This window comes from Sapajus apella, unplaced genomic scaffold (genome assembly GCF_009761245.1).
Source record: "Sapajus apella isolate SASKATOON/1434 unplaced genomic scaffold, GSC_monkey_1.0 scaffold5, whole genome shotgun sequence".
NCBI lineage: Eukaryota > Metazoa > Chordata > Mammalia > Primates > Cebidae > Sapajus > Sapajus apella.
Window position 1 is genome coordinate 36086016 of NW_022436945.1, and position 14621 is coordinate 36100636.

At 34.8% G+C, this 14621-nt stretch overlaps 1 protein-coding gene across 3 annotated transcripts in view; it reads right to left on the minus strand.

Moving 5' to 3' along the window:
• GABRA4 (gamma-aminobutyric acid type A receptor subunit alpha4) overlaps positions 1-14621 on the minus strand; it is a 70156-nt gene that overhangs the window by 44586 nt on the left and 10949 nt on the right. For 2 of the 3 annotated variants that reach the window (XM_032274090.1, XM_032274092.1), the window contains exons 3-7: positions 10263-10330; positions 8687-8907; positions 8366-8448; positions 5543-5686; positions 2070-2222 (exon numbers count right to left, since the gene is read on the minus strand). In XM_032274090.1, the coding sequence (XP_032129981.1) occupies positions 2070-2222; positions 5543-5686; positions 8366-8448; positions 8687-8907; positions 10263-10330 (669 nt within the window). The remainder of the gene's footprint in view (positions 1-2069; positions 2223-5542; positions 5687-8365; positions 8449-8686; positions 8908-10262; positions 10331-14621) is intronic. The other variant, XM_032274091.1, reaches the window with a different exon arrangement.

Below are 14621 nucleotides of genomic sequence, written 5' to 3' on the forward strand. Positions count from 1 at the left end.
TTATCTGAATCAACTCATTTTATTCTTACAGCAGTCCTATGAAATACATGCAATCATTCATCCTGTTTTAACAAATGAGGAAGCAGGCAAAGGTAACTTATTGAAGGTTCACAGCTAGTAAGTGATAGACCCTGGGTTAGAAAGTAGGATTTTTGCCTCCACATTCTATACTTATGACACTATCACCTCTTGATTACAGGCACCTATAATGGATCGTTATTTTCTGTTCTACAAGCTCTTTAGGATCATATTTTTTAAAAAAACTATATGTATACAAGAGTCTTTTTATTTGTAAAATATAGTAGAAACTTCTGAGTTTTCTTTTTAATTTTTAATGAGGGTATTTCCTGAAATATTTATATTTTTGTACAAGAAAAAGGAAAGAGACTTTGGATGCTCAGCCTCAGCAGACACTTTCTGCCTAGTCAAGAGTGCTTCAAAACATGATGTATAAAGACACAAAATTAGCTTGACTGTTGTGCTAATGAACATCAAGAACTTAGCAGAGTGTCCGATAGTACACACTAGAATGTTATGCTTTCTTTAAAACACTTAAAAGTCAAGGAAACTAAGTCAGAACAAAATCTACCTTCCTTAGATAAGAGAAGTATGGGAGAAAGTGATTAATACAAACTAAGTGATCCAGATACCCTATATTGAGTACTGTACATAACTCTTTGAATTCTCACTAGTCTATGAGGGAAAGATGTATTGTCATAATTTTATGGATGGAGAAAATCAGTGGCAAATTTTGGTTTAAACCTAGACTTGCTGACATCCACAGCTTAGATTTGTTGTTTTCTCTCTTTCATTTTCACACCCATATTTAATAACTAAAATATATTCAACACTTTCAGTTGTGCAGTTATTCTTTAATTGAACCCTCATAACTCTTTAAGGTACCATTATACCTGCTCACTTACTTCCTAAGATCACATCCTGCCTTCACCATTGGCCCACCATGAGTTTCTCCAGTATAATTCCAAATTTTTTTTCTATTTTTCTAATGCATCCTCGTACTCCAACACTTTCTTAGAGAAACCTAAGATTAAAGGTAGGATAGTTGTTTATAGAGTATTTCAGATCAGTTGAGGACACTAAGGCATCCTCATCGGCAGTTTTTGAAAAGGATGGGGAGGCAGGATGAAAAGTTCCTATTCTCCTTAGTTCCTTCATACCAGCATCTCTTCAGCTATTGCGTGATAAGGGATATTATACCATGGTTGAGATCCTACCAGGTAGAAAAGCAAAGAGGAATTGGCACCCTTGTGAGGACTACGCCATCATTCCAGAGCAATTCTGATTATTTTCCTTCTTATTCTACTACTGAATGCTTTTGTTACTCACAATAAACAGAGGAAAAAATAGAGAAAGACATTAAAATAACTATAATTATAACAAATTTTACTATTTAAAAGCATGACTGACATGTAGAAGACATTAACAGTTATAAAAATTTTGAAGTCATATGTTCTGAACTTTATATGGTTCAGAATACTATATGGTATATATGAAGCCAATATAAAAACAAAAAGAAAAACAATGTTTAGAAAACAAAAAGATGTAAATAGATGAGCTTATAAACTAAGCAAATAATACCTTCCAGTTCAATGCATTTAAACCATTTGCATTTTGTTCCTCTTCATTAAAAGCTAAATTATTCTAAGGCTTTCATATTTATTCAGCCATGACTTTTATTTGTTTTATTTTAAGCTGCCAGTGCATTTCATTTTAACACATAGACATAATTTTAATTCAATTACACAGCATTATACTTGGAGCCCAAGAATATCACTAAAAGTGAGATTATGTCCAGATTCACATTTGGTCTTCGCCTGTCTGGTTCTCAACAAGAGAAATCTGATGCATGGCCCCAGAGGAAAGGAGGGATGCCCCTATCTCCCCAGGCTTTATTACTATGTACTGGCTAGGTAAAAATGAAAGCCTGTGTTATTCCTTATTCAGGGTAGCCCGATGTATTAGGGTTTATGATTTTCTTAGAAATATCCCACGAATCCTGATCAAAATGTAATTTGAACAAAAACACTCAAGAAATGAATTGCAATTACCAAATACAGTCCTAGCAGGAACTGATTCTTTATTTATCCAGAATGAAACTTGAGAAAGAATCACTGTCATAATGCATGGAATATAGGTCTGAATCATAAAATAGCCCATCTTCCGTCTGAGGTGGAAGTAAACCGTCATAACAATATATTCACCTGCCAAGAAAACAGGAGGAAAGTGTGTTATCAGTTCTGCAGGCAGTTAGTCAATGGCTTCATAAACATATTTCAGATGAACAAACAGGATTCTAAGCAAAGAAATTAACTTTTGTGCATAGCTACACAAACATCAGTAAGTATGTAGTTTCCTAGCAAGAAAGAAAATGATATTGAACGTTATTATACAGAGAAACACTTTGTTCCGTGTAATGATTAAACAATTTAACAAATTGGGCTAAAACTTTTTTTAAATTTCTGTAGTGCTTTCTATTTTGATGGTCTAGTATTGCTAAGGCAATTAGCTTTCATTTTCAGTGTTTTTTAGCAACAGCATTTAGACCTAACTCTTATGGAAAACTACTGGGAAAAAAATGGAAATACACACACAGACACTGACACATACACACACACACACACATTTATGAAAATATAACTTTAGAAAGGAATAAATATATGCTATTTTATTTACATGTAAATATATATATATATTTCATTCATATATATATTTCATACACACTCACAAGCTCAGAGAGAGATTACCTTAGTTATAGAAAACAGTTGAATTGCTAAATGTTCTTTATATGAAGAAAAATACAGACATGTAAAACATACAGGCATACTGAGTTCAAGCATGTTTTACTGGCATTTAGACAAAAACTTGAAAACCTAATAAATATAATAAACCATGAGATTTCTGGTAGCTGTTGATAAGTATTTTTACTGTTACTTCTGAAAAGAACATGTCAAGAAAGTTACTTAGGGAGCAGTGGCCTTATTCACAAACTGTGAAGGCTAGCATTCAGAAAACTCATATCCTACCAGGTGCATTCTAAATCCCACTTGCAGACTGGAAAATAAATGTACTTCCAAAAACATATTTGCCTGGACAGATGAAAGGCAAAGTGCCCTGTTAGAAAGCTACTGTATTGTTTCGTAATTGATGTGAAGAAGGTTTCCTCAAAATGATAACAGTCATGACAGGTATCGTAAAGATAAAAGTAATGGAAATTTGGGAGACAGGAGCAGTGCCATTGATTTCATGATAGTGTGTGAACTTATGCAAAGCAGTTTTAATAGAAAAGACAGTGGGCTAAATTTCTTTTTTAAAACAAAAGCTGGGCCGGGCGCGGTGGCTCACGCCTGTAATCCCAGCACTTTGGGAGGCCGAGGCGGGTGGATCACGAGGTCAAGAGATCGAGACCATCCTGGTCAACATAGTGAAACCCCGTCTCTACTAAAAATACAAAAAATCAGCTGGGCATGGTGGCGCATGCCTGTAATCCCAGCTACTCAGGAGGCTGAGGCAGGAGAATTGCCTGAACCCAGGAGGCGGAGGTTGCGGTGAACCAAGATCGCGCCATTGCACTCCAGCCTGGGCAACAAGAGCGAAACTCCGTCTCAAAAAAAAAAAATAAATAAATAAAAATAAAAATAAAACAAAAGCTTATATATTAATTTTATCTATCCATGATACATTTCCATTTTATTTATGTTTATTTTTTAACCAATTTATTTGAAGTATGATTGACATACAAAACTGTACATATTTAATGTATACAACTTGATGAGTTTGGAGATAAGTATACACTCGTGAATCTATCACCACAATCTATGCCATAAACTTATACATCACCCCCAAAAGTTCCCTCCTTGTTATTTATTATCTTTTTTGATAAGAATATTTGAGATCTATTCTCTTAGCAAATTTTTAAGTAGAGTACTGTTTACTATGTGCACTCTGCTATACAGTAGATATCTAGGACCTTATATAACAGAAATTCTATGACCTTTGGCTAATATCTCCCTGTTTCCTCCTTTTGGATGCCCCTGACTACCACCATTCCTCTCTCTGCCTCTGAGTTTGACTATTTTAGATTCCTCATCCCTTCACCACACTGCTTTATCCATTTTTTCTTGAAACAAAACCAAAAAACTTCATTTTCTCACACTTTTGTTCCAGCTCTTAAAACTACTCATTTTCTACTAATGAAATCTTAGCATTTTATCTGGCAGTCAACCTTTTAAGAACACAAACTCAGAAGTCAAAACACTTAGATTTGAATTTGGGTTTTGCCCTTTATTAGCTGTGTGCTTAGGCAAATACATTGTATTTAAATCTTCTCACGGATAAAATAAATGTTGTAGTAGTATCCACTTCATGTGATGGTTATGCAAAAGAATACATGAAAAGAATTTAGACGGGTGCCTGTCAGATAGTAACTGTGGAATAAATTTTAGCTATGGCTGTGGTCTAAATGTTTGTGGTCCTCAAAATTCAGATGTTGAAACATAATAGCCATTGTAATGATAGGAAGTTGGCTTTGGGGTGATTAAATCATGATAGTGGAGTCTTTATGAATAGATTTAGTGCCTTTACAAAAGAGGCCCCACTGTGAGCACCCACTGCCTACAACTTGAGGGTCCACATGTGAGGACTTATCAATAAAATGTACTATTATGTGAGCAAAGAAGTGGCTCCTCATTGAACACTGAATCTGCTATCACCTCATCTTAGACTTGTCAACCTCCAAAGCTGTGAGAAGTAAATTTCTGTTGTTTATGCACCACCCTGTTTGTGTTATTTTGTTATAACAGCACAAACAAACAAAGAAAACTATCATTAAAAATATTTTTTTCTGGTGATATTGTATATAAGGAACTGTCTTAGAACAAACAATAATCAGATAATTTTGTTCACCAAATATGATTAAAAACTAAATTCTATAATTCTTTCTATTTACATTCCAAAAGAAAAGACAGACCAAGAAACATCAATAATAAACATTCCCCTACTCATGTGAGAACTTTAATGTATACCCATAATATAGTTTGTAATTAAGCTTTAGATTTTTGTTAACTTTGAAAAAATGAAGAAAGGTGGTACCCTATAATTGAGCAAAATAAAAGAAAATTTTTGGAAAGCCCCACAAAAGTCACCCAAATCCACAACCAAAAAGAAAGTAAAGACAAAAAAAAAAAAAAAAGAAAAGAAAGAAAGAAAGGAAAAAATAAAACCAAGATCAAACTTCCTACCACATAATTTTGTGAAAATAATTTTAACATATTTGATTACTGGCTTTCATTTCTGAATAAGAAAACCAACTCACTTTTAGCATCTTGCTAAATCAGAATTTATTTTGAACTAAAGTAAGATTATAAATATAAAGAAATTATGAGCTGTAACTCTTGCATCAACTCTATTTCTGGAAAATGTTTGTTGTTCTGAAAAAAATACAACTATTTCAATGAAAAAGTCAGGAGAAAACTCTATTGCTAACACCAAGTAGCATATCGGCTTTATTCATTACGTATCTCACCTGTAATTGATTTGATGGTTTCACTTGATACAGTTTGCCCAATCAAATCATATTGAACTAAGCTGGAAGACTCCTTTGGAACTTCAACTGATTTCTCAGGACCTTTTGTCCAGGTATAGATCATCTCACTCTTTGGATAGGCATCTAAAAGAGAGCACAGAATGTGGTTAGAGTCAATGCTACTTTTTCAACCGCATCAGTGGTCAACACTTAAAAACAGTACTTGTTCATGAAAGATGGAATAAACGAAAATAAGGTTCACTATAATTTAGTCAAACATGTTTAAGGTTGAGGAAACTGGAGATTGAGTAAATACTCTTGCAAATCAACAGTATTTATTTTTATGTCAAGTAATTGGAGGAGGGGAGATTAAAACTGAGGCATCCGAATGCTACATATGCAGAAATATGTGTGCCCATGCTAGTAAGGATAAGCAGTTCAAAAGCAGATGTATTAAACTCCCAAAACCATACTATCAAGCTCCTACTTTTTTCACTTCTAACTCACTTCCAGTGCTTGACCAATGTCACCCTAACACAGTTCTGCTATTTTGAAATGTATCATATGCTTCCCGTAATAATATAATAACAAAACCAAACAAATCCTACTGTTAGGAGAGCTCCCCTGGGTGACCTGTTCCAAACTCTGCCTCTGGGCAATATCCACTGCATTTGGGGATCATTGTACAGTGACAACTGGCTATGCTGTTTGTAAAGCTGTCCAGGGAATATAATTACACAACCAGTTCCACCACATTTAATTTCTTACAATTAAGACATTTCCCCTTCTATCTTCAACAGATCTCTTCTAGTGGCAATTTAAGCCCATTTTCTAATATTTGGCACTAGGTGCAAATGGAGACCAGCTGCTTGCTTACCAGTCTCCCCATAACAGACAGCTTGGCTCACACACAAGCAAGTTCAAAAGAACCAAAATGAATTGTGTGCCAACCTCCCTCCCAAACCATCCTAAAATTGCTATAGCACAGTAGGCCCTAGATGGAATCATTTAATTCTAGGAAAGGAGTTGACACCTAAGAGCACCTTACAAAACAATGAGGCTTGTGTTGTCATTTTAGCTTCATTCAGTTATGTTATGTGTCAGCATTTATCTCCAGAAATATATTCACACTTCACTAAATTGTTACAGCCTCTATATACTATGTTCTTGCCTATGATATTACATATTAAGTAGCCTTCCCTTGGCTATCCTACCTTGCTAGAATAACCTTTTTCTTTCCTGGTTTTTCTAATTCCTCTGATTATAAGCATGGGGGTTTTAAATCATGTTTTTCTTCTCTCTCTCTCTCTTTCCAGAATAATTAAAAATCCTTACTTGCTGAGTATGGTGTGCCTCTCTTTTTAATTCACAATCCAAAAACATCGGCTTCCAATGTGCAATTTCTTTATTGCTATGTTCAAGTCCTTCTTGAACACTATGTTCAAGTCGTTCTGAAGAGAGCTTTTTCTGAGAACTAGAGTTTAGAATGTGGGGAGTGAAAAGGACTTCCTCTACATGAGAGCTAATTTGGGTAAAATTTTAATGATGACAGCACAAATGGATAATTCTGGCCCCAATGAGATCACCCTGTCTATGTATTTTTCTGCATTTATCTTCTCTTATTAAATTATTGGTAAGGGAACGTATTACTCTCTCTGGTTTCAAGTTAGGCCACTGAATATTGTGATTACTAGGGGTTATAAAAAGAATAGTTACTGCCAATTCTCATTAAGTTAAGCAGTGAGCAATGATAACAGCAGGCAACAGTTTCACAATCAGTGCGACTAAGAATCTGAAGCAATAGTAAAAGCCAGCATCTATTTTTGGTAGGTTCTGATTGAATTGAAAATTTGAAGCAGACCTTAGAAAAGGCAATCATAGTTTTCTGTTATCTCAGAGAAGGGAGCTTAAGGAAAGGAATCTCATATTAATTCCTATCCATTCATCTCATCCTGTTGCGTTCATTTCTACAAAATTTCCCAAACATCTATTTCACACTTTCTTCTCTACTAACCTCCTAGTCTAAGCCACTGCCATCTTTGCTTGTACTAAAACAACAGCCTCCATCTCTTCTCTGCTTCCACTCCAGCCTCTCTACCACCCATTCTCAAAAAAAAGAAAAAGAAAAAAAAAGCCGAAGTGGAACTGTAAAATGTCAAAGAAAGTGACACTGTTTTGTCAAATCTTCCAAAGGCTTCCCATAGCTTTTAGATATAATCCAAACTCCTAAATGTGGTGTATAAGGCATTATATTATCTCAGACTACAACCCCTACCATGCTTTAGCCATGCTTCAGTCACTTTTATACTAACAGTGCTGCTTCTCTCATTTTAACCTATGCTGTGTCAGGAAGCTCTGAATCTTTTATGGACTTTTTCCAAGTCTTCTATGAAGGACGCTGCTTACAATAAAATATCTATCTATCTATCTATCTATCTATCTATCTATCTATTGAGATATATATTATAATTATATAAATTATATATATATATATAATTTATATAATTTGTACTTTTTATGTAACACTACCAACATGTAGCATTCAGAGGTCCCTAAATTTCATGACTGATCACCTGCCAATTGTGACTAAGAGTACTTAGACTATCTGTATAAATAAGTTTCCTTTTTTCGTGGGGAAAGAGGTGGTTTTTATTTCTTTGTTATAAAATATTAGTTAATGAAGTCTCCAGAAATAAAACCAGACAGTTTTTGTCATGGACAATGATTTAAATGTCGAATTATGAAAAATTAAATACATTTGTAAATATCAGCTTGCATGAGGTAATCATAAATTCTAACAACGTTTTTATTACAACAACTTACAACTTCCGAATTTCAAAGGGCATGCATGACCATCCATGGGAAAATCCACCAATCTCATGGGACACTCCGCACTTATGGTGAGTCTATGATGAGAAATGCAATTGAATAAAATCAATCCTTCTTAAAAATAATTATAATTTTAGATCCTAAAATGGAAAGGAAGGGAGAAAAGGAGGAAGGCAGAAGGCAGGACAGAAAAAAAGGAAAGAAGGAAGGAGGAAGGAAGGAGGCAGGGTGGGAAGAAAAGGAAGGAAGGAAGGAAGGGGAGAAAGAAAAAATAAAAACGTAAGGGAAGAAGTAAAAAGAAAAAAAAATGATTACCTCATTGTGTATAAAATAGTACCATTTCTCATAATTCTAAAAAGCTTATTTGGAGCTGTCATATTATGTGAGACAGATTTCTTTCCATTCCTGAAGAAAGTATCAGGGGTCCATACTTTTGTTACCATCATATTGTTCAATCTCAAAATTTCAATGGGGCCATCATATTTTAGTCTTTTGTCAATCCATGTCTGTCTGAAGAACACATCCATTGTGTATTCCTAGGGCAATTAGTTTGGAACATATTTAAGTCACAAATGACTACATGTAAGTTTGTGAAAATAAGCATTAAATTCTGTCTTCCTTCATGCTCATAAAAAAGACCATTCCAAATAAAATTAATTGGAGCAGACATGATCTTAAATCAATGGAGCAAAAAGATTTTCAGCAATTAGAGTACTTTTTAATCTACCTTGATTCCTTCATCTTCTACATTTGTAAGATAAATAAATTACCACACATAGGAATCATTTAAGAATAAAGTGGCTATAATTTAAGAAAACTGCCAATACCAGGTAGTCACAGCTGTGTTTTCATTTAGACTAGATAAAAAAATCAGTTGATGTGTAAATAATATTATTCATAATTAATCATGTAATTGTATGCATTTTAAAGATAAAGTAATACATGTAAAACATACTTTATTTTCACAAAGTTTTTAAAAATTAGTCAAATAACCCAAGAGTTTCAAATTACTAGGAGCTTTGGATCAAGGAATAAACTAAGGTGGCTTTTTTGTCATGCAAACTAAATATATTTAATATAAGGTAGCACAACTGTATGGATGAATTTTTCCTGACAAGTGCTTTGTATTCTAAACTCTTAAACATGAGTGAGAGGGAAGGAGAAGGGCTGAGAAGGGCAGCAAGCAACTAGACCAACATGAAATACTAAATACAATGAAAACTACAAAATAGTGTACACGACTGGTTCATACTGAAGCTAATGATCACCTCTAATTTTCTCCTCCTCAATAGTTTCCTAAAGAAAAAACAGCAGGGTGCTGTGGCTCATGCCTGTAGTCCCAGCATTTTGGGAGGCTGAGGCGAACAGATAACCCGAGGTCAGGTGTTCGCGACCAGGCTGACCAACATGGTGAAACATTATCTTTACTAAAAATTCTAAATTAACCACGTGTGGTGGTGCACACCTGCAATCCCAGCTACAGCTACATGGAGGTTGAGGCAGAAGACTCACTTAAACCTGGGAGGCAAAAGTTGCAGTAAGCCAAGATCATTGTGCCATTGCACTGCAACCTGGGCAACAAGAGTGCAACTCCATCTCAAAAAAAAAAAAAAAAAAAAGGCTGAACACCAGGTTGTGACATAGGGATCAGTAATAGGAAGGTTCTTCTCTTTGTTTGCAATGACACTAAGTCAAGAAATACTCAAATGTTACAGCTGAAATGCAAATTAAATGAGATTCAATGTCTTACTCTTTACATATTTTTAAGTTTAATTAGGTATTCCTTGGCTTTCTAGTTTTGCGTGATTGACAGTGAAATAAATATTAATTACCCTCTTTTCTACATGTTTTCTTCAAGCCTCAAAGGTATATTAAACTTCCAAATACCTACCATTTCAACATCAGAAACAGGTCCAAAGCTGGTGACATATATGTCAGTTTTCACTTCTGTAACAGGACCTAGCAGGTATGAAGTAAATAAGTGTGAAAAAATAATTACCTATCTTACAGACTGGGATGGTTATATAATTACAGAGTAAATACAGATATGACATATCATGTTTTTACAAGCATCTTAAATTTTCAGTGAGACAATATATCTCTACAAAAAAATGTAGACCAAAGCACAACAAAACCAGAAATCAGTGTTTACTTACAGGCAAAAAGAAACCCCAATTACTTACCAGGAACCTTGTTTCTTCTAAGATACATTACCCCTGGGCACTGTTACAACAGGCAATGCAGAGACACAAAAGCTTTTAAACTTTGTGATATTTTATAGTCCATCATCTGATTGGCCTCTATAAAGAACTGAGCTGTTAAAAAAGGGAAACGTGGCCACAGGAGTGAAGAGGACAAAAACCATAATGGCTGTACAGAATGCATCCTTGGAGAGTTGAGGATACTGGTAAATAATTTTAAAAATGATTCATGTCACCTTTATCAACAGGCACATCATCCAGTGGTGATTGGGATCAAAGAAAAACTTTCCTGTAAGTAACAGCTATTTATGCTCTGCTACCTACTAGCTGTATGATCTTGTGCAAGTTATTTAACTCCTCAATAGTAGCAACCGCAACCAGCAGGCAAGAACTTGATAGAGATCAAATGAAATTGCTGAAATAAGATGTTCTACACAGCAACTCTCTCATGAAAGTATGCATTCCATGTGAGGTTGCCTTTGCTTCTGACAGTGACCACTACTGAGACTCTTTCCTGTATCCAAATAAGGCTGGTTCGTGAAGAAACACACAGGGATTTTGGCAGAAGAGAAAGGTGGGAGCATAGTGACAATATGGCTGACACAGATTTTAGACAAGGGAATACAATCTGGTTTTAGCACAATCTGAGTTTAACATGATGCTTAAAATCAGAAAGTTTAGAGTTCAAATTTGGTTCTAACGTGTTCTAGTAATATGATCTTCAAGTCAGGTATCCTCATAGGTAAATATTTTAATGAGTATTAATTGAGATAATACTTGTAAACCATTTGTCCCAGTCTCTAGAACATAATGTGCTCAATGATGACAATAGTCATCATTATGAATAATATAGCATTTTATTATTAACAAAAATATAAATATCGTTGACCCTTGAACATAATTTCCTTAAACAATCATTTATAATGCTGTATAGCCAGAGGCTAGGTATTCTGTAACTGCGAAGTACAACACCTGCTATCAAGATGAAATAATCTCTCACTTGGATTCTGGCTGGGAAACGGGATTTACGGAAAAAAAAAAAGAAAAGACAAAGAGAAATTGGTATCACTTAATGCTCTAGTTCTAAAGTTATCCTCATAAAAATAAATCTGAGTGTTTCTTCTTCTAAAGAATGAAGACTGATCCACACAAAGAAAGATAGCTCGAGGGAGAATGAGGAAATTCTTTATCGAATAAGTATCCTAAGAAAAATAGAGCCTTAGGCAGTACAGTGCAAGAAAAAGTCTGGATCAGGCTGATCTACCATGAGATTTAATTTTTTCAAGACTACATCTATAGAAAGCAGAAAAGTTTATTAAATTTTGATTTAAATGGAAAATTGGAGACAACAACAACAAAACGTGGTAGTAATGAACTCATTAAAGTGAAATTGTTCCAGGAATAGTTAGGTAACCCAGGAAGCAGGTAATGTGTGCTGAACCCTAGAAGATAGCAATTTCACTCAAATAAGTTCAACAGTGAAATAAATCACTATGTTAGTTTCTTAAGGACAATTGCAAGAGTATTAAAACTAGAAACACTATGTCGTTGCAAGTCAAGGCAAGCAGAGATAAGTTAATCAGAATAATTGAGGTTGATTATGTCCTGACATATATATATATATATATATACATATATATATATATATATATATGTCAGAATCACTTGAAGGGCTTGTTTAAACACAGATTGCTGAACTCAACACCCTGAATTGTTGATTTAGTACTAGGCATAAGGTGCAGCCTCACAATTTGCATTTCTAACAAGTTCCTAGATGAGGCTGTTCACTTTACTCATTTTACAGTGTTCATCTGTTTTTCTAGAATAGTATTTACAATACCATGTGCTATAAAATATTAACATCATAGGTATTTCAAGGGAGTGAGGAGTCTAGGAGAGAGAATAATTAGGCCAATGATATTTTTTCTTTATAAATTTATTTTAAAGTGTGTGGGTGTATGCTAATTCTTGTAGTTCCATAGTTAAACAATGATTCCATGATAATAATGAACATTTTCCAATTCTTGCATAACATGTTACTTTCTCAATGATTCTTGAATATTGTTTTGTGTTCAAAATTATAACGTTACTATTTGTGACATTCATTATTCAGTATTTACCTCATAAGTTCCTATGGATCTTTGCGTCTGAGTGAGATCCTAAAAACATTTGATTGGTAAAGGGATTTCATTCAGACATTAATTCAATAAATGTTTATAGAATGAGTGCCAGTTGTGTATTGGGCTCCCTGCTAGGCTCTGATGCTACATTGGTAAACAAAACTTAGGAATTCCCTGCCTCAAAGAGCTAACATGACATTGGGGCAATCAGAGTATGAATACAGTAGTAAAAAGATAAACTAAATGACAGAATGCTACCATTTCTAAGAGGAAAAATACAGAATGGTAAGAGAGTGAGAGACTGGGAAGGCCATTCTTGATTTGCAGTCACAGCTGCTTCTTCAAAGCAGTGACTTTTAAACTCAGTCTTGGAGAATGAGCATGAGCCATTGCAAGAACTGGGAAAATTGGATTCCAGGCAGAAAGAACTGCAAAAGGACAAGATCAAAGACAGGAAAAGGGCTGAGTGCATGCAAGGACTAGAAAACAGGTCAATGGGGCTGAAGCAAAGCAAGGGAGGGACAGAATGATGAGAAATGAAAGCCACAATGATGGAATAAAAACCAGGGTACAGTGGTTAGAACACTTACTCTTGAACTCATATTCTAAAAAGTGGCATCTTTTAAGCAACATATTTATAATACATGTTATGATGACTTGTTAAAACTACATGGAAAATAAGTTGTAGAAATATCAGTAAAAGATGGAGAGTTATAGTATTGTTATGAGCTAAACTGTATTCCCTCCAAATTCCTATGATGAAGATCTAATTCTTAGTACCTCATGATATTACCATATTTGGAGATAGAATTTTTAGAGATACTTAAGTTAAAATGAGGTCACTAGGGTGGGCCCCAATCCAATATCAGAAGTGTAGATTAGGACACAAACACACACAGACACATAGTGGAGACCAGGTGAAGATGGAGAGAAGATGGCCATCTATAAGCCAAGGAGAGAGGACTTAGAAGAACCCAATTTTGTCTACACTTTGATACCTCCAGAACTGTGGAAAATTAATTTCCTATTGTTTAAGCCATCCAGTCTGTGGTACTTTGTTATAACAGCCTTAGAGAACCCAAAGGTTAATCATTATTCCTGTGTTCTTTCCTGGATCTCTCTTCTTCTGATATTCAGTCTATCTCTGTCTTTGCTTATAGGCTGTGGTAAGAAGTTTGATTGGTATCCCATCATTTGGAATTTGTATCCCATTACTGGGAGGCCACTGGGGGTTTGAAGTAAGCAAATTTAATGATTGGATTATACTTTTTACAAACTTATTCTGACAATGGCATTGACAATACATTACAGGGAAGCAAAAGTAGAAGAAGGGCTCTTCTAAGAGGCTGCTATACTAGTGAAGCTGAGAGGTGGTGATAACACCTTGGACTAGGGATGTGGCAGTGGGAATAAAGGGTGGACAGATGGAGGAGCAGATATGCTCACAGGGTGTGGGTAATTTCCAAAGAACAATACACAGAGATATCATCATTGCTATTTATTGAAGATCAATTATGTGCCAGATAGGCTACTAGAATCTTCCCATATACTATTTCATTTAATCCTCACGACAGCCTCCAAAGGCACTATCTTCATGAGAATGTTATGTATCTGGAAACTGAGTTCACAGAGATTAAGTAGTGTATGCCACAGCCAGGATTCTAATCCCCTTGTATTGATCTCTAAAGCATGTGCTAGCTTTACTATACTATATCACCAATAATAAATCAATAATTACTTAGGCAAATATGGAACTTCATATCTATAATATAACATATAATACAACATACTATATCTACATTTTCTGCTTTATTCATTAGTTTCTGAAGCATTTTCTCACAGCACTTTTCACACGTTTACGATCATTCATATTACATCCTGCCTGGGTCTTTCTAGCTGTAACAGCAAAGGCAAAATCTTAATCCTTTT